We start from the raw sequence: 21538 nt of genomic DNA, 5'->3' as shown, positions 1-21538 counted from the left end.
AAAAAACCCACCCAAGGTTTTGAGCAGAAAGTGCCTTGAATGAAGGAGTTATGAGATTGGAATAGCCTGTGGTAACAGCCTGGGAAAGTGAGGGCCTGACCTGGGTTTGTGGCAATAAGAATGGAAAAGAGAGAATGAACTTGAGACATGTTTGAGGTGAGATGCTCAGGGGGTGATGATTACATCTGGAGGTTCAGGGAGAGCAATGACCAAAGTTCTGTGACTGGGATGTCATTATCAGGGGCATTTACAGCAGGAGAGATGAATGCACCTGATTTGAAGTGCCCATGAGACATAGAAGCAGAGAGAAAGGACTAGATCAAGGAGATACTGGGTTTTGGGAACAGCTTTCTCTCCAGAAGTACTGTATTAAAATGTTTTATTTTTTCTTTTACTGAGAAGGAAAGAAAGTGATTTTTCCTGGCTTTTCCCCATTTTCACAGGCTCAGTTTGAGACAGGCAACTTTTGAGACTCTCGAGTATTCATTTAACTTTCATTTTATTGACCCCCGTGGGAGGCACAGTTCTCAAGGTAAGGATGCTATAGGGAACGAAAACACAGCCCCTTTTCTCCTCGTATTTACGTTATGGAGGCAAGGAACTAGTAAGTAAATATATAAGAGAGTGGGCTACACAGATATGTTGGGGAAGAGAATCCAGGAAGATGAAACAGTAAGTGCAAAGGCTCTCCGGCAGGAGCAAGTTTATGTCTGGTGAGTGAGTGCATTTGTGGACACAGTTATGAATTGCTCTTCTGGAAGAGCACCCCTTCCCCTGAAACCCTGAATTTCCAGGAGGTTCCCCTTATATTTTAGTTTTTGACTGAACAAATTCTCATTAAGAGATCATGCTATTGCTTGGTGTGGCTATAGACTTGATTTGTGATATGATAGCCAGCCATGGAAAGCTGTTGGGGGTTTTTCTGCCTTCAAACTCAAATACTCTGGGAGGCAACTGCCATCTTGTGGCAAAGTGAGGGAACACTGGTAGATTGGGATGCAGAGAAAGTTTCTTTAAGGTGGTTGACTCCTTTGCTCAACCTTAGATCTTTGGCTGTGAAATTGCCCTGCAAATTTGTGGACTTCCCAATCTCACAGAAATCCAAGAATTTGAACAATTTCCCCATCCTCCCCCCCCCCAAAAAAAAAACTTTTGTTTCTTTTGTTTTGCTGAGCAAAGACTTCAGTTCTTTGGCATACATTTCTACATGTAAACTTTATGGTAACTGTGTTTTGGTTTGCTAATGCTGCCAGAAATGCAATATATCAGCACTGGCTTGGCTTTTATAAAGGGAATTTTTTAAGTTACAAGTTTACAGTTTTAAGGGTATAAAAATGTCCAAATTAAGGCATCCAGGGAAAGATAACCTTGACTTAAGATAGATCAATGAGTCTGGAACACCTCTGTCTGCTAGGAAGGCATGTGGCTGGCATCTGCTGGTACTTTGGCCTCTAGTTTTGTATTTCTTCCCCGTGGGTGTTTTCTTTTGCATTTCCAAATGTCTAGATCTCGTGTTGGCTCTGAAGCTTTTTCCAAAATGGTTCCCTCTTAAAGGACTCCAATAAGGGACCCACCGTGAATGGGTGGAGACACATCTCAATGGAAACCACCTAATCAAAATGTCCCACCCACAATTGGGTGGGTTACATCTCCATGGAAACAACTTAATCCAAAAGATCCCACCCAATAAGATTGAATCAGGATTTAAGAACATAGCTTTTCTGCAGCACACAGCAGTTTCAAACTGGCACACTCTGCAAGCTGGGCATTTTTATCATCTTCATTTTAAATATGAAAGTATCCAAAGATTAAATAACTTCCCCAATATCTTAGTTTTTTTTTTTTTTTTTTGCATGGTTGGGCACCGGAAATCAAACCCGGGTCTCCAGTATGGTAGGCAAGAACTCTGCCTCTTGAGCCACCATGGACCACTCCACAATGTCTTAGATCCTTTAAATGACAAAGTTGGGATTCTGCTGTGGTTTGTCTGAGGACAAAGCTTGAGTTATATTGCCTTCCGTAAATGAATCTGTGCAGTTTGTAAAGGAACAAGTTCTTATTAGACACCAGCAAGGGTTCACTGAAACCAAGTCAACTAAATCACATTATGAAGGACATGCTCAGTGGGCAGAAGAAGGGTTAATAGAAATCACAAAAGATGAAGGTCAGCTCAGTATAAAATTAGAGCTGCCCACATTGGACAGAATGTCTTAGCAAGCAGACGTGCATGGGTATGCTACTGGGGGCTGACAGGGCAGAAATGTGATTCTTATGGTCTAGGCCATGTTTTGTAAACATTTGTGTTTGAAAGCTTAGTCTGGGAATATTTATGCTTGCTGCAATCCCCAAAGTTCCCTAAATAATGGTTCAATGTGCACATTCACCTTACTTGCCTGAACCAGTTGAAATCTGGGTTGCTGATCACTGAATGATTTGCACATGTTTTAAGAGGTTGTTTGTCTACAGAGTGCAGTAGCAACATTGAGAGCTGTAGTTCTCAGTTAGTTTGTATTGGGTCATAGTTAAAATAGTTTTATTCAGCATGTTTAAAGGGATTAAAAGACGCAACTATCAATATGTAATTTCAACTGTAATTATTGTACACAGTAAATAGTTCACATCAAAATGGCTGCTATAATAAAGTAAGTCTCTCAATTTGTATAAGGCTTTTGATTCCACTATTTACTTGTCCCCTTTCGGCATTTTGCTACTATGTACGTGAAATTGTTGACTTCCTCCACCTGTGCTCTCTTACATATCCACAAATCAAAATCACACATGTCCCAGTAAGCATAGCCAACCGTCATGGCAGGCTTTGCAGTCACACTATGTATACTCACCAAAGGCAAATGCCATCTCAGCACAAAGAAAGAACTTACCCTTATAAAATAACTAAATTTTACCTCAAAAATTTGTGGCATAGTTGCACATAGTTCACAGGACATCATGGTTTCATAGTTCACCAGTAGAAAATGTCTGACTGGATGGCATTGCTTAGATTTTAAAATCAACAACTCCGCCTTGAGTCTGTAGTTGTGTGGAGCGAAGGGGCCAATGCAAAGTGGGGTCTCCCACCCGCACCTCGCAGCTACAGTTGACAGCCAACAAGAATAGCATGTTGCAAAAAAAAAAAAAAAAAAAAGAATAGCATGTTGCATCCACCCAGCTAGACCATGCTTTGTCTGAACACAGTGAATTTCAGCGACCTTTAAGGTGCTCTTGTATCAAGGGGCTAGGCCACCATCACAAAGCAATACAAAGTAGATGAACTCAACCAATGACCACATTCCCTCCACCCCCACCCCCTCCGGCCCACCTGCCTCAGAGGTACACCACCAGAGTCAGTCCTGGCAGGATTGACCCCTAATTTCTGCTTATCTAGCAGTTTTCCTCCTGCAGCCCCTCTTTAGTCCTCCCATGGTCTAAGGTCCCTCCTTCCCCTTCTCCTCCAAGGAGAAAGACCATTCAGTTATTGTTCTTTCTTGTGTTTTTTAAAACTCTGCCTTGACGTTTTGTATAAGGATTTAATGAGATAACACTGGTATAGCACTTGGCGTTCAGTAAGTGTTAACCTGTATCATGAGTGGATGCCTGTGTTCTTAATTCTGGTTATTTTTCTATCTATAAGTACTATCTGCAATTTCTTATATTATTTTTATAGATTCTGTTCACTGCAGATATCCTCAAGTTTCTTTTAGTCCTTAAACTGGTTTTTTTTTTTTTTTTTTTGTATGCTGTGTGGCAGGGTCACATTTCATTATCTTTTCAAGTCAGTATTCCATTATTGCAGCACCATTTGTTGAATTTCTATTTACTTTGTTTGTGTTTTGGGAAGCGCATGGACTGGGAATCGAACCCGGGTCACCCACATGGCAGGTGAGAACTCTACCACTGAACTACCCTCATATCCCAGTAGAACTGTTTTATAGCCTGCACCTGATAAATCCAGTATCTAAAATCCTTGTGGGTTTTTGTTATTGTTTTGCTTATTATTGCTCATGCAGTGAACTTTCCCCACCTGCACGGTTATCTTTGATTGTGTGCAGATCAGTGAAGAAATAATCTGAGACCTACAATAAAGGTCTTTTATTTTTGCCTCTGCCAGGTGTTGAGTCAGTGTCAGTGCAGGGATCAGTTTAAACTGAGTTCAAGGCTTTGGATTCCCAGATTCCTAGGTGGTTAGAATCTTGGATGCGAGTCTGCACAAAGGCTGGTTCACATCTGTTTTACACAATTGGTCTAGGTCTTTGGTGTTCCTGCTTAACTGTGGAGTATTTCCCGTTAGACTACATAATTTGGGCTTTGATAAGTGTTATTCTTACTTTGGGGAGAGGCTGTCAAAGCAATGCTTCTAATTTTTCAGGATTGAGAAATACCTTCAAGGCAAAAGTGGTTTCTGGGCTCCTTTATCTCTTTTGGGTTTTCTTTTCTCTTCATTTTCAGCTGGTGATTTCTTAATGCTCAATCCTATATTTCATGATTTAAAAATACATTAAACTATTTTATCAATTTTTCAGTAAGAGGGTTGATACAAATATCTTAGCCCACCATTACTATAGTTTTTTTTCACAAGACATAAAAAGTAAGAAAAATAAAACTGTAACTGACATTTAATGAGTGCTTATTTTTTCCCAGTTTTTTTTTTCCTGTTAATGCCTGATGTCCCTGTGAAATAATTAATAGAACCCTATTTCACCTTTAAAATGTCTCTTACTCTAGATCCCAGCCTCTCTCCTGCTCAGGGGCAGCCTCTCCTATTAATTTCTTGCCTATTACTCAGGAAATTTCTATAGATATGTAAGTGTATACACATACAATATACAGCCTTCCTATAAGAAAAATAACTAGGCCCACATTATATACATTATTCTTGATGCTGCTTTTTTCCCATTTAGTTTCTCTTAGAGATTTTTTTTTTGCAATACACAAACCAAATTTATTTATTGTGGTTATTGGAAAATGCAATATGAATCCCTGGCTGTTTTTTTTTCCAGCCTTTTATTTATAAATTATTATATATTCACAAGAAGTTGCAAAGACTGAACCTATGTACCTTCACCCAGTTTCCCCCAATTGTCACATCTTACATAATTATAGTACAATATCAAAACCAAAAAAATTATGTTGGTACAATGTGTATATATATAGTTCTATGTTTTTTTAATTACAGGTGTAGAGTCCTGTAACCACTACTGCAATCAAGATATAGAATCATTCCATCAAATGGCTATATATATTCATCCCACAAATATCTCCTTTGTGCCTTCCCTTTGATAGTGACACCTGCCTTCTTTCCCCTCACAACTTCTCATTATCCCTAATGCCTGGCAACCATTGATCTGTTTTCCATCTCTATAATCTTGTCACTTAGAGAATATTATAAATAGAATCATCTAGTATTTGACCTTTTGAGATTGGCTTTTGCATTCAGCATAATATCCTTGAGATCCATCCAACTTGTTGCATGTACCAATAGCTCATTGCTCCTTATTGTTGATGATGTGCCATGGTATGGATATTCCACCATTTACTTAACCATTCATGTATTGAGTGACATGTTGGTTGTTTCCAGTTTTTGGCTATTACAAATAAAGCTGCTATGGGCAATCATATACAGGATTTTATGTGGTCATGTGTTTTCATTTCTCTGGTATAAATGGCCAGTAGCAGAATTATTGGATTGTATGATAAGTATATGTTTAGTTTAAAAAAAAAACACCTGCCAAACTTTTCCACAGTATACCATTTTACATTCCCACCAGCAATGTCTGAGAGATCCAATTTCTCCACATCCTTGTCATTATTTGGTATTGTCACTATTTTTTATTTTGGCTGTCCTAATAGGTGTATGGTTGTAGCTGCGTTTGGCTTCCTGGGCTCTTGACCATACTTCGAGAAAGACTTTAAGGGCACAGCCCAAACTGAGTAAGCAGATGGAAAGTTTGTTAAGGACACATGGGAGAGGCGGACAGTTGACACATTCTTGCAAGGAAAGAGAGGGAGAGGCCCCACACTATGGGGCCATCTGCTTTTATGGGTTTTTGCTCTTTTTGTAATTTTTATTAACTATTTTACTACCTCCCCTTTTCCCTCATCTGTGGATGCTTCAGCAGATGACTCACTCAGGTGGGGGCCTGTGTCCCCCAAGTGCTGTTTATTGCTGTTCTTCTCAGAGGATCTCTCTCCTAGAGGCCTGATAGCTTACTGGAGCTTGCCCTTTGTTTAGCCAGCCACTGCCCTAATTCTAACCCTACCTCATAGTGATAGCTCCTCATGTTCTTAATTTGCATTTCCCTGAAGGCTATATTGACATCTTTTCCTGTGGATATTTGCTGTCCATATATCCTCTTCTGTGAAAGAAGTCTTCATGTCTTTTGATCATTTTCTAATTGGATTGCTGTGTTTTAATGTTGATTTTGAGAGTTCTGTATGTATTCTAGATATGAATCCTTTGCTTTATATGTGATTTGCAAATATTTTTTCCCAGTATGTAGCTTGTCTTTCTCTTAATAGGGTCTTTCACAGAGCAGAAGTAATTTTTTAATTTTGATGAAATTTTTGGAGCTCTTTTATCAAAAATATTGTTGTGTTACTTTTTAAATGGCTGCATTATATTCATTTGTATGGATGAATAATAATTTATTTAATCAAACCTTTTCTTTATGTACATTTAGTTATTCCCAGTAATTTATGATTAAAAACAATGCTGCTACTATCCTCTATAGGAACTGTTTAACGAATTGAAAAAGGGATCAGACTTCAACTAGAGATATGAATGAAGCTGATCTGGTTGGGACTAAGGTAGATCAGGATACAGGATAAAGGATGATATTGTCCATGTTTTAAAACTTTAACTTCTGTGTAAGACCAAAGGAAGAGATGTTTATTTGGTGCAAAATTTATCTTTTGGGTATACATTACCTAATTTACTTGTATGGTTAGTTTAGTTGAACACCATAAGTACATGGAAACTCGAATAGGTCTTGAGATCTTTTAGTTTGTCCAGGTTAGGGTGATGCCAATATATCCCAGAGTAATTTGGGCAGTGAATAAAGAAGTATTTGCAAAGTCGCCTTGGGGGACTGGGAAGAAAGGAATAAATATTCAACTTCCCCATTTGGAGAATTCCTGATATTCTCACAAGCAGTGGGGACCAATAGGCTGAGCCCTGATTCTTGGGGGGTTTCCTTTTGAAACTTATTCCTGCAAAGGATAGGCTAAGGCTACTTATAATTAGGCCTAAGAGTCACCCCTTGAGAACCTCTTTTGTTGCTCAGATGTGACCTCTCTCTCTAAGCCAACTGGGCAGGAACTCACTGCCCCCAACTGTATGTGGGACATGACTCCCAGGGGTGTAAATCTCCCTGACAATGTGGGACAGAATTCCCAGGATGAGCTGGGACCAGCATCATGGGATTGAGAAAGATTTCTTGACCAAAAAGGAGAAGAGAGAAATGAGATAAAATAAAGTTTCAGTGGCTGAGAGATTTCAAACAGAGTTGAGAGGTTATCCTGTAAGTTATTCTTATGTATTAGATATCCCCTTTTTAGTTTATGGTGTATTGGAGTGGCTAGAGGGAAGTATATGAGATGTTGAACTGTGTTCCAGTAGCCTTGACTCTTGAAGATGATTGTATAAAGATATAACTTTTACAGTGTGGCTGTGTGATTGTGAAAACCTTGTATCTGATGCTCCTTTTAGCCAGGGTATGGGCAGATGATTAAAAAATATAGATAAAAAATAAATAAATAAGGTGCATGGGTGTTTCAGTGGTAGAATGCTCGCCTTCCATGCTGGAGACCTGGGTTTGATTCACAGACCACGCACCCAAATAATTAAATAAAATAAACAATGGGGGTGGGGGGATGGGAAAACCAGTGCTGCTATGATTATCTGTGTATATTCAACTTTGCGTATGTGTGCAAATTTAAAAATTCCTGTAAATGTCACTAAGTTGATCAGAAGGTGTGTGTATTTTAATTGTCCATTGAATGCTCTGTAATAATTACAGCTGCACTAGTAGGACATGAAGACACTTACCCTCTACTCTCACCAATACCATATTATAAGACATTAAAAAAAACAACTTTGACACTCTGAAGAATATTTTTAGAAGTATCTCAATATTTTGTATCTTCTTTAATTATGAGTGAGGTTGAACACAGATTCATATGTAAGCCCAGCCTCCCTCCGCTGGCCATATACCATTTGCTACTGTCATTTCACTGTTTCTACTAAAAAGTTGATCATTTTCTTATTGATGTTAAGAGCACTTTCAACATTAAGAAAGGAAATCATCACCTTCCATATGCAATTTTTTTCCTGGTTTGTGTTGTTTATAGTATTTTTGTCATGTAGAAATTTTACTTTTTCAGTTTTCCATTGTGCTTTCTAGGTTGTGACACATAGAAAGAATGTAAAAAAAAATTCTCCCAAGTTTTTCTCTTGGCACTTTAACAGTTTTAACGTAAGTAAAACACCAGTTCAGATGGGATGGAGCCTTCTTGCTCAAAGTATTTTGGGGAGAACCCCAGCCTGGGTACCAGCATGGAGCTCATTAGGAAACAGGACTCCCAGGCCCTACCAAAGACCATCCTGAATCACAGTCTCCATTTAATCTACATCCCCAGGTGATTCATATGCACATTAAAATCAGAGCAACACTGTAGTAGTTTGTGGGTGTTGCATTTTTCCGTATCTTAAAGAGTGTCCAGACTGTAGCAGAGAGATGAAAAACATTTTTAGCTCCCTGAAGGTGTCACTAGATGGCGCATGGAGGATTTTAAATAAAACGTACCGTTCCAAGATTTAAATCTAGGACATCGAGAAAACCAGATTTTACCATCTGGGCCCACTCAGCTAAGGATCCATTTATTGAGAGATTAAAAGTGAGTTAATTTCAGATCCTGCTGGGAGTGAGTAACCGCAGAACGCCTGGTTCTGTGCTCTGAGTTCATTCCCTCCGGGTTGGGGGTTTGAATGTTCTCTCACTGGCCAAGGCTGATGTTCTCTCCCTGACAGCTCTGCGGAGATTTATGGATCCTGACTGGAGGTCATCAAGCTTTTAAAATGGGAGGTTTGACTTTTTCCTGATGGAATCATCCCGCTTAGTAACAACCGCTCCAACTTAGACATAGCTGGGACTGCCAGTTAGTTACTGTCACCGCCCCGTGCTTTCACTAACACAGGAGATGTGTTTGCTCTGCTCTCTCCTTCCCTCCAGACCTAAGGCTAGAAGTCAGAGGAAGCGATTAACGGGAGCTCTCCTAGGACCAGAAAATGAATCAGGAATTGTCTCACAGACACTTTCTGTTCCCCTGACCAGCTACCACTATAAAGAGAAAAAGTGCCCTCTCAGACCTCAGACCCTTTGTGAGCAAGTTCCCTTTCCAAGTAGGTTGTCAAATTGATTTAATGCTCTTGAGGCTATAGATCCCTGAAGCCTCAGAGTTCAGGTGGGGGCTGTTCTTTTCCAGTAAAGCTATTTCACAACTGGCTTCACCTCTATTAAAAGATGTAAATAATTTTTCTTGCAGAGTCACTGGAGCTCAGTTAGGAGAGCTCATTTATCGCACCTTTTTCCAAAGAGAGTGAGTTTCTCTTTGGAAGTAGGAGAGCAACCAAAATTATCAGGCCAGGTTCTACACATGGGACAAACTCAGTCAATATTTTTTCAGGTTCCCTCAGGAGAAGGAAGCAAAGAGCTTAGATCAAGTTACTACCAGGATGAGGTGAAAGTCATGAAAAACTGAAATGAGGAAAAATGTGCTTGCCATCCAAATTCAACGTCAGCCCAGGCCAGCATCAACAGCCCCAGAGGCTGCAAGCAAGGAGCGGGACTGGGTCAGTATCAGAGGAGAGGCTTGGGGATGGATTACCTGGGCTTTGTCTGAAGAGAGGTGAAGGGAGCCAGTAGACAGTTCGGCTCTGGTGGAGGGGAAGGCAGTCCTTTCTGGAGAGCTTCAGGACTGTCCAAGCCAACTGGCCTGCAGTCAGGATGGAGCTTCAGTTTCCACAGGAAACATAAAGGAAAAACCAGAGCCTTGGGTACTCAGCCTAACTGTGTTGTGATACCTTAAGGAGCTGCAGCTTCCTTAAGATATCACAACTGTTCTCACTTAATTCCTGCTTCCTCCTTCTTACACTCATTGGTATGACGGGTGATTATGTCTTCGGGAGTTAAAATTTAAATTGACTGAATGCTTCTCTTCTTTGACTTAAGCAGAGCGATGAGTCTGTATTTTAATATTCCCCAAACCACCACTGGCACCTCAGGCTTTGGCCTTTGGAATAAATTCAGGGAACATTAGGCCCTAAGGAGAAAATGGAAATATGGCAGTGAAGTTGTTTGTTTCAGTCAGTGAGTTCTCTGAGGTCTCTTAAGTATCCGACACTATAATGAATATAAAGATGGTTTAGGCATGGTCCCTATATCTAGAAAACGCTCAGTTAAGGCTGTAACAAATAATCATCAATAAAAAAAGAAGTTGGAAAGGTGAAGAATGTTATACAGAAAAGGATAGTCATAAGAACACACACCCTAGCCAGGGTATCTAAATGTGAAATCCGTCTGTTTTATCAAGTAATTATGCCCCTGTGTTTTCTTACCTCCAAAATGGGTAAAATGGATTTATCACCAAACATAGTGATCTTACCTCCCCTGTTATCTTGAGTCCCAACTAAAATCATGGATGAGAAAACAATTAGCAAAATACAACCTCTTAATCATCACTATTGTCATTGCTTGCTTATGTAATTCTATGCAAATTACTTGCAAGCCAGTGGTTCTAGTCATTTTTATCACTGAGAAATAGTCATAGGCTGAGAGGCTGGAAAACTGAGCCCCCAGAGCCTCTCTGGCAATTGCATTCTGCAAGAGTGTCCCCCGGACGGCGACAGGAACCACTGGGTGCAGCACAACCGGGGTTACTAATGTTTGTTTCTCGGTGTGCTGTAGGATTGCTTAAAAGAGAGACTATGCAGTTTTCTTTCTTTTTTCCTTTAAACTCATTGAGAAAATAAACCACAGAAATCATGAAACCAGAACTTTGGTGAAACATGTTGCGGAAGAACCAGGAAACATTGTAATGGGTCCTGCTTGGTGCTGCTGCAAGTTTGGGGTTAACATAAGGATCAGGTTTTTCTCAGTAAACAGATAAAGGTAGAGGGGGATTTTCTTTTTCTTTTTTTGAATGGTGTAAGAGGATTGTAGTAAAAGGTATGATAGAGCCGTAAGACCAGGATACTCTAAGAGAAGGAAAACGTAAATGTGTAAGTCAGGCTTTGGACCCTAACCTTTGTCATGTGATGTTGGGCAAGTAAAGCCTGCGTTCTTTCTTTGTAAAATGGTAACAACACTCACCCTTGAGGGATTGTCATGGGGGTAAGTGATATAACAAAGTAACTAGCATATTTGAATGTTCAGAAAACCGTCACTATTATGATTATTTAAAGAGTCCTTGAAGAACTACCTTGGAGATTAATTATCTTCAACAGTGAAGAAAAGTAAAAGTATAGGAGTTCATTATTTTCCAATTGAGTATCTGTTAATACAAGGTAGGCACTCTGTCTGATGATACACTGTTCTTGCCACTTGGAATTAAATCTGGAATGAATAGTCTCTTAATTTGAATGGCCAAATGTCTTTTATCCTAGTCTCAGAAATGTTGCCTCTAATTTTAAATTTTGGGATTAATTCATTTTGGTGTTTCTTTTCTCACAGAAAAAGTAAAAGATTCCAAAATATTTATAATTCTTATTAAAACAAAGTCCCAACAGCCCACAAGTTCAGAAACTTAGCTTCTCTGTCCACTTAGCTGTAGAAGTAGAGTTGTATATCATAGACAGTAGGTCTTTCTTCAAGATGATATTCTTAAAGCTTCTTTGTTTTATACATTTTTCTACATTAATGAAAACCATTTGATCTTTTTTCCCTTGTTCATGATCTTTTCTTACTTAAAGTGTTAGTAATCTTTTTAATAGTTAATGAAAAAAACAATGACTTATATTGTTGATACAGATGATTTCATGTGATTTTAAAAAGTTTTGATATAGCTTGTATATTAGCATGTATATTTTTGTATATATGTGGTAACCTGTACACAACATAACATTTCCCATTTTAACCACATTTAAGAATACAATTCAGGGCGGGCCACAGTGTAGCAGTGGCGGAGTTCCGGAGACCTGGGATTTTCCCCCAGTGCCTGCCCCATGCAGTTATAGCCAATTGATGGTTGGCTACCTTTGCCACCATCAATTACCAAAACTTTTCCATCACCCCATACAGAAACTCTGTACCCAAGAAGCATTTACTCTCCATTTCCCCCACCTCTGTAACCTGTAATCTACTTTCTGTCTCTATGAATTTGCATATTCAAATTAAGGGGTAATTTGACATAAATGACAGGACAGTTCTCACATGTCTCCTTGTTACTTCTCTGGTTCTCCGTAATAACCTAGAGCTGGATTCCTTGTTCCCTTTTCTTCTTTAGGCCTTTATCCTCTAGGTCCAAGATTCCTTGACTGAAGCTGATGTATGCTTACTCCAGCATCTTTTTCCACAATCTTCAATACTGCTTGAACAGCTGCTCTCTGACCTTGCTACTGACCTCAGACTGGCTTTTCAAGGTGCCAGAATGTTTAAGGCAACAGAAACTTCTGGCCAGCATGCTGTGCGCTACTTGACTGGATAAGTGACAACATATGACATGGGAAGATGGTGGAGAAAGAGTTCTGGAGTCCCTGAAATTGGAAGTCTTTGGAACCACCAGAGGGTAGAAATAGGACAGGCTTGGGAAGATATTGAGATGAGGAAAAAGGGAAATCTTACTAAGGGGAAAATGAAGCTACAATTGGAGGTAGCAAAAATCAGCTTCTCAAATTTTAGATGCCTTTGTTGGCCATCTTTATCTATTTACCAAGAGTAAAAGCTGTGAGCAAAGTCCTTTTATGTCTGCACTTGGGACTGTGTGCTTTCCCAGTGAATTACACCCTTGTGAATTTTGAAGAAATTGATAAATGAAAAGAACAGTAACTATCGAAGCTAACATAACACTTTTATTAATGACAGAGGCCAGGTTGGAGGATGTGGCTTCAGGCCTTTAACAAGGTGGGCTTACCTAAAAGAACCCTAGAATTAGCCATATTTATCTACCCAGTGATTGGCAATCTTGGGCCGAGGCACATCTAGTTCTCAATGCAGGGGAGGGAAGAAAAGGCTGAGTTTTAAGCTGAGCAGTTATTTTTTCTCTATTTACCAACTCAACAAGTCCCAGGAGAAGAGAGACATCAGGAAATAATCTGAAAAAAAAATCACTGCTTATGGAAACCAGGAGTGGGGATAAAGCATTTCCCTTTAACAAGGCATGAGGTAATGAGAGAGTCAGGTGAAAAAGAAACTGTTGATTCTTTAGGGAAAGTTTTTGTTGTTGTTCGTTTTAAATTGAGATAAAGTTCACATACATAAAAGTCACGTGTTCAAAGTGTACAACTCAGTGGTTTTTAATAGATTCACAAAGTTGTGCAACCATCACCACTCTCTAATTCCAGGGCATTTTCATCACCAGGAAGAAACTCTATACACATTAGTATCTCCTCTGGCTTCTGACAAAACTAGGCTACTTTCTGTTCCTATGGATTTGCTTATTTTGGACATTTTGTATAAATAGAACCATACAATGTGTGGCTTTGTGTCTGGCATCTTTCACGTGGCATGTTTTTGAAGTTTATATTGTAGCATGTAACAAAGTATTTCATTCCTCTTTGTGGCTGAATGATTTTCCATTGTACAGCTATGTATCACATTTTGTTTACCCATTCATCATTTTATGGACATTCAGTTGTTTCCCTTTTTTGGCTATTATGACTAATATTGCTGTGAAGATTCATGTAAAACTTTTGTGTGAACCTATGTTTTTCATTATCTTGGGCATGTACCTAGGAGTGGTTTTGCTGTGTCATATGAAACTCTGTTTAACTTTTCAAGGAACTGCTAAGTTGCTTTTCAAAGCTACAGCACCATTTTACATTCCCACCAGCAATTTGTGAGAGTTCCAATTTCTCCATATCCTGACCAACACTTGGGACTTGTCTTCCAAATGATACTTAATTTTTGCAGCTGTAAAAATATTGCTTATTTACTCGCAAATGCAACAGCAAGTCATCTGCTGAGCACAGATGTGTGTATTTTGTTATGTGTATGTTCAGTGAAGTCCTTGCACACAAAGCCATGACAGGCAAAGGATTCCCAACCCTACTTCTGGGTTTTAATTTGAGGTCTTTTCTTCTCAGTTAATCATATTCATCAAGGTGATATAACTGGAATGGAACTCAAGGAGGAACTGTAATGAATTTCAAACAGGTGAGATTTCATTCAGTTGGTAAATTTTAATGAGGTGCCCTATGATGCAGAGTCAGAGCAGGCCCTGCCCCTAGAGTCTAAGGGAGAAACTCCTGCTGAGACCCAGTAGTTCCAATTTCTGAAGAGCTGAGTGAAACATAAAACAAGACATTCTTTCATCAACTTGTCAAATATTCTTAAGCAATGGGTATGTGTGGTGAACAAAAGACACAGGACCTCTCTTGTTGGAGAGCTTACATTTCATGGAGACCTTACAGCATAGTGGGCAGGACCAAGTGCTCTGGAGCCAGACTCCCTGTTCTTTTTTGTTGTTTTCTTTATAAAGATTTAAAAAAATTATTTAATGTAATATACACACAAGAAAAAATATAAAACATATATGTACAATTTAATGAATAATTAAAAAGCAAACACCTATTTAAACAGGTCAAAAGAACATTGCCAACTCCTTGAGAATAACCCCCTACCTTTTCCAAATTCCAAGCCACCCCTTCTCCCAGAGGAAAATAAGAATCTCCTTGCTTTTTTTTTTAGTTTTAAAATGGGTGGACACATCCCTAAACAGTTTATTTTTGTTTGCTTTTGAATAACATATAATGGATTATGGTGTGTGCATTTTCTGTGGCTTTTTTCTTTTGGTTGATTTTTGTTTGTTTGTTTTTTTGGTTGACTGGGAAGCGGATGTTTGTTACTTGTAGCTGTAGTTCCTTTTTGTTGGGTGGATATATCATGATTTATTACGCTATTCAGTGGCTGGTTGTTTCTAGTTCTTAGTTATTATGAACAAAGCTTCTATTGACCTTTGTGTTCATGAATATTGGTGCACACATGAGTTGATTCTGCCAGGGTCTACCTAGGAGTGGGATTTTATTTTGGGGTATGCATATCTTCAACTATTTTAGATAGTGATAAACTTTTTCCTGAAGTGATTGTATCAGTTTATATTGCCACCAGCAATATATGAGAATTTCTGTTGCTCCAAATCCTTGCCAACAGTTAGTATTGTCAAATGTTTTTAATTTCATGAAATCTTGATGTTAAGTGAGATGGATCCTCTTTTCATATGTGAAGTGCCTGTACAAACTCTTTTGCCTATTTTTTTTGTGGATGGCCTAACTTTCGTTTTGATTTATAGTTCTTTATATATTCTGGATACTAGTCCTCTGCTGTTTACATATGTTCCTGATCTTTTCTCCCACTCTGTGTCCTATCTTCGTTCATTATATGTGCATCTAGTGTCCTCTCCTGCAGCTATGATTCCCTTGATCATCCCATCCTTCTTGGAAAACTTTTTCCCTTGGGCTATGACCCCAGTCTCGATTGGCTGTCTGCTTACCTCACTGAGATACCTTTCTCCTTTGCTTATTTCTCTTTACCTCACCAATCTCTAAACATTAAAGAGCTCAAGGAAAAGTTCTCAATTTCTTCTCTTCTTTCTCACCTAGATGACCTAATCTAATTCTGTTTTTGTTTTTTTTCTATATACAACTCCTAGATTTATATTTCCGGGCTTGGGCTCTTCTGAGCTCCAGACCTATATATCCAACCGCCTGTGGAACATCATGATTTTTTCTCCAACTGTTCCTCTCCGAGACCTTGCCACCTCAGTGAATGGACACTCTATTCTCCCAGCTGTTCAGAATGAAAGTTGGATTATCCTTGGCCCCTGTCTTTATTTCACACTACACACCAATTCATTAGCAAATCGGTAACCTCGACCTTCAAAACTGCCCCACAATCTGACAATTTCTCATTGCTTCCACCCTCACCTACTGCTTAGATTGTTGCAATAACCTCCTAAAAGATCTCGTTGTTTCTAGCCCTGTGCTTCTATGGTTTATTGTCCTCAGAGCAGCCTGAGTGATTCCTTTAAAATACAAGTCAAATAATGTAATTCTTTGCTTAAGATTTTCTAGAATACAAAGTCTGTACTACGGCTCTAAGGCTTTACATTGTCTGGCTCCCTGACATGACTCTAACTACCCCTTCACTTTCCTTCCACTCCAATTTCTCTCCACCCATAGAAGCCTCTTCACCGTTCTTTAACTAAGCCCAACACGTTCCTACCCCAAGGTCTTTGTACTTATTGTTCCTCTCTTGGAGCAGCACCCCAACCTGTACTCACCCCCCCACAGATGTGTATTGCTTACTAACTTACTTTGGATTTAGGTCTCAGATTTCAACTCTGTGCAAATTCATACCCAGAACACCCCACGTTTGTCTCTCTCTTTCCCCTTGCTCAATCTATTAGTCAAGTGTCAACCAGGAAATAAAAAAAACAACTGAGTATTTCAAACAGAGAATTTAATGGAGGAAATTCATTATACAAGCGATTGAAAAAGATGAGAAGTCAAACAGAAGCCAGGAAGACATTCCAGAGGGTAGAAACAGTTGGAAGCCACTAGCCTTGGAAGCCACTAGCCTCCTCACCCTTTCCTTAAGAGGGAAGGAAACAGGGACCCATAACATCTGACAGAAGCTGAAACCGCAGTGGTTGTGGCAGGAGCTCAAACACTGAAGAAACACAGTCACTGCTCCAGTTACTGCTGAGGCAGAGGGAGAGGAAGTGAGATCCTGACTTCTTTCCTCCTGCCCTCCAGTCTCCCCAGTGCCTCCCACTGACTAGTTGACCCAGCTGCTGGCGGACACAGCGGTCTGGATACTCAACCTGCGGGGTCAGCACCTACCACCCCATTCTGAGCAGACCACTGGGAGAATGGGGAGAGAACCTGAGAACAAACGGTCCTAGCATTGGCACAACCTGCTCTTCTCTTCAGAGCATTTATCATCCTTGACATACTTATGCTTTTTGTTTATTTGTGGCTTCTCTACCTCAACTAGAATGTAAGCTCCATGAAGACAGCAGCTTTGCTGTTTTGTTGGTTGCTGTAGCCACAGGTCCTACAACGGTGCTCTAGCACATAGTAGACACTCATTAAATATTTGCTGGGTAAAAGAATATACCTCAATGGACAATGTGTCTGACTTGTAGCAGTTTTGAATAAATATCTATTAAATGAATGAAGCTGAATAACAATTTTAATACCAAGGTAAATGTTTTGTGAAAAACAACAGGGGGTCCTTTTCATGGAAAACTATCTCAGAAGATTTTCTAACACACTAACGACCCTCAAAAGAGGGTGTCCATTTGCAGAAATTTATTTGAAACTCTAAGATCATATTTTCTGAGGTCTTTGGACTCAGCTAATTTCTATTTCATCTTCATGAACTTGTTCAGTTTAAATTCTCTCCATTTAATCCTTTGCTTCCAAGTTCTTAAAAATAGTAGAGGAAGTCTGAAATGCTGAGCTCAATTTGCCATATATAAATAAATGAATATGTAAATAAATAAAAGCTTTGAAATGAAATTTTGTACTATTTATTGCCAATAAAATTGAACACTATAATCTAGAAGAGAGGGCCAAATATCAATAAAATGTTCACTCTCAAGATTAAAATCAAACCTGGCATGATGTTCAGTTAAATAATAAATACTATGAGGAGCAATAAATAGTGGTCATCTGGAAATATTTCTCTGTTAAGAGAAATATTTAATTCCACATTAAGAAAGTCTTAAATTAATTATTGATTTCTTTGTTCATATTTTCTTGATCTTCAAACCAAATACTAATTGATTCATATCAGTAACAGTTGAATTTTTATTTTCCTGTGATTTTGCATGGATTTTTTGATAGTTAAGTGGATATGAAATTAAATCTTATAGGTGGGCCATGGTGGCCTAGCAGGCAGAGTTCTCACCTGCCATGCCAGAGACCTGAGTTTGTTTCCTGGTGCCTGCCCATGTTAAAAAAAAAAAAAAATTATGATTTTGTTTGGGTGAATTAAATTATTTCGTAGCTACTGATCTATCTTTTTAAGATTCTCTATTTCTGATCACAAAGGACTGAATTTCAAGGTAATAATATGTCATGAATCTAAAATAACTTCAAGACAAAAAACAACTTGTTTTCATCTCTGAGACAAATGATTCATTCAAGTGAGTGTCTTAAGAAAGTCCCCGTGAGCAATGGAAGGATTATGATGAGTTTCTGTCTTTATCCTCAGGCAAGGAGAAGTTCAAATACATTCTCTCTGTGTGAATTCATTTCTGCTCCACCTCAGCTGATCAACTCTCCAGAATGACTGACTAGGGTCAACATAGTCTTGTTCATGCTTGTTTTAAAAGATTTTTCTTTCTTTTAAGACTGGATCAGAGGGGCAAAGGAAGAGCCCATTCTTTTTGTTGTTCCAGTTAATTTATTCCCAGTTAGTGTGTGGTACAATAGGGAAACAATTTGTTCACATTTTATTTCAATTATGAGAAACTCTGAATTCAGCTTCCAGTTTCTCAAATTGTTTGTAGCTTTTTTTTTTTTTTAATGTGGGCAGGTACCGGGAACCAAACCCGGGTCCTCTGGCATCACAGGCAAGCATTCCTGCCTGCTGAGCCACTGTGGCCCACCCTGTATGTAGTTTTTGATAAATGTCTTACTGTACCTAATTATAAGTAATTACAAGTTATGGCTGATGCTTATTGAACACTTACTATATGTGAAATACTGATCCTAAGCACTTCTGAAGACTAGTGACCCTGGCTCTGAACAGCTCTATGAGCTGGACACTCATTATCTTCTTTCAAAAATGGGGAAACTGAGGCAGGAGAGGCAAACTTGTTGAAGTTTCCACACTAATAAGTAGAGTAGCTGAACCCCAGACCTGAGCAGTCTGGCTCCAGAGCCCCCACACTTACCTACCATCTGAGCTAGCAAATGGGAATGAAAATGCCTTCTTTATGAAACAAGGTGAAAGTGAATTTGGTGCTCCATTCTAGGAGAAAAAAAATACCCTGTTAAGACTGATTTTACAAGGAAGAGGAGATTCTGACCACATGTTTAACAGAGACAATAAAACAAAGATACAGCTTAGCTGCACCGCATTTAAAAAACAAATTGGGGGCGGGCCGCGGTGGCTCAGCGGGCAAGAGTGATTGCCTGCCATGCCGGAGGACCCCGGTTCGATTCCCGGCCCCAGCCCATGTAAAAAACAAACAAACAAACAAAATATAATAAAATAAGAAAATGTTTAAAGATGTTTCCCTTTCTTCCTCCCTTCCTTCCTTCTCTGTCTTTCTTAAAAAAAAAAAAAAAAAAAAAAAAAAAAAAACAAATTGGGTTTTTAAATAAATAAGAAATTGGGTCTCTCATTGAGGGAGGGGAAGAGACGGGGTCAGACAGACGAACAGGAGGCTGGAGAGTGTGGAGAAAAGTGGCAGGGAAGTGCTTTAGAGGTGGGTTGCCTAAAGACTTTAAAAAAGTAAGGATACCTCACATTCGATTTCAGTTGCCCCCCACCCCGACCCTATTTGCTCTGTGGAGGGCACTGGAATCCTTGTAAAATTTTGGAAGCCAAGTTTATTTAAATTTCAAAGGATGAGTGAAATTACCTGACTTCAGGATTATACTGATAAATCTTTATTATCTCTTTAATATTCATATCTGCCTCAGAAAACCTCCTTCCTATATATTCTACTGGGTCAAAATAGGATTATTTTCATGGTGATCTCTTGTCCTCTCCTATGAATGTTTTTTTAAAATCAAGGACATAAGAAAATCTGAGTGCAATTTCAAATGTTCTCTAAATTATAGTATCACAGGTATTTATTTTTACCACTGAACTGAGGAGAGAGGTGCAAGGAGACAAAAACAAATTTACTAACATTTGAGAATCTACTACATTTTAGGTGTCAAGCCATTCTTCTTTTTTAAAATCAGCTTTATTGAGGTATAATTGACATATAATAAAATTCACTAATTTAATGTATACAGTTTTGAAATACATATATATGTATAAATGTGTCACTATCACCACAATCATGATATAAACCATTTTCATACCCCATAAATTTTACTGAAAACCCTTTGCAGTCAATCTCTTTTCTCCACTCCTGGCCCAGCAACTAGTGATGTGCTTTCTGTCACTGTAGTTTTGCCTTTTCTAATTTGTCTCATAAATAGAATTATGTGATATGTAGTCTTTTGTGTCTGGTTTCTTTCACTTTCTGTAAGGCTTTTGAGAGTCATTCATATTCCACATGTATCAATTGTTTGTTCCTTTTTATTGCTAAGTAGTTTTCCACTGTATGGTTGTGCCACAATTTGTTCATCCATTCACTAATTAACAAATATTAGCATTTTTAGCCAGGTTTTAGCCAACTAAATAAAGCTACCATGAGCATCATGGACAAACATCTTTGTGGCATTTTTTTTTTTAATTGAGAAATCTTCACACACATACAGTCTATCCATAGTATACGATGGCTCACAATATCATCACATAGTTGTGTATTCCTCACCATGATCATTTTTAGAACATTTGCATCACTCCAGAAAGAGAAATCAAAAGGAAAAAAAAAACATATATCCCACTAGTATTTCAATCTACCCAATTTTTTTAACCCCTTATCCATCCCACCATTATTTATTTATTTTTTATCCTTATTTTTTAACTCATGTGTCCATACTCTGTATAAAAGGGGCATCAGACACAAAGTTTTCACAATCACACAGTTACATTGTAAAAGCTATATAAAGTCGACTTCAAGAATCAAGGCTACTGGAACACAGTTCAGTAGTTTCAGGTACTTCCCTCTAGTTGTGTGGCATGTTTTAATTTTTCTTGAGTAAAAATTAGAAATGGGATTGTTGGATCACATGATAAACATATGTTTAATTTCATAAGAAATTGCCAACCCATTTTCCATAGGGGCTGCATAGACTTTCATCTTCACCAACACAGTAAGAGAGTTCCTTACTCTGCATTCTTGACAACACTTGGTATTTTCAGTCTTTTGTATTTTAACTGTTTAGTGGGTATGTAATGATATCTCTCTGTGGTTTTAATCCTCATTTTCCTAATGACTAATAATGTTAAACATCTTTTCATAAACTCTTTTGCCACTCATATCGCAAATATTTTGGCCATTTAAAAAATGAGCTCCTTATATATTTTGGATACGAGTTCTTTATCAGATATGGGTTTGAAAATATTTTCTCCAACTGTGTGGCTTGACTTTTTATTTTTTTAATATCGTCTTTTTTTTTTTTTTTCTGGGGTGTGTAGTCTGGGAATCGAACCTGGGTCTCCTGCATGGAAGGCAAGCATTCTACCACTGAACC

General features: G+C 38.6%; 1 protein-coding gene across 1 annotated transcript in view; it reads right to left on the bottom strand.

Annotated features, from left to right (window-relative positions):
• Window positions 1–2807, bottom strand: part of MMP20 (matrix metallopeptidase 20) — a 49472-nt gene extending 46665 nt beyond the window's left edge. The window contains 1 exon segment of the mRNA XM_077114701.1: window positions 2687–2807. Coding sequence (XP_076970816.1) covers window positions 2687–2807 — 121 coding nt within the window.
• Between the last annotated feature and the right edge of the window lie 18731 nt (window positions 2808–21538).

The sequence above is a fragment of the Tamandua tetradactyla genome, chromosome 8, assembly GCF_023851605.1.
Source record: "Tamandua tetradactyla isolate mTamTet1 chromosome 8, mTamTet1.pri, whole genome shotgun sequence".
Taxonomy (NCBI): Eukaryota; Metazoa; Chordata; class Mammalia; order Pilosa; family Myrmecophagidae; genus Tamandua; species Tamandua tetradactyla.
The sequence above is the reverse complement of the archived record's forward strand: the minus strand, read 5'-3'. Positions and strand labels throughout refer to the sequence as shown.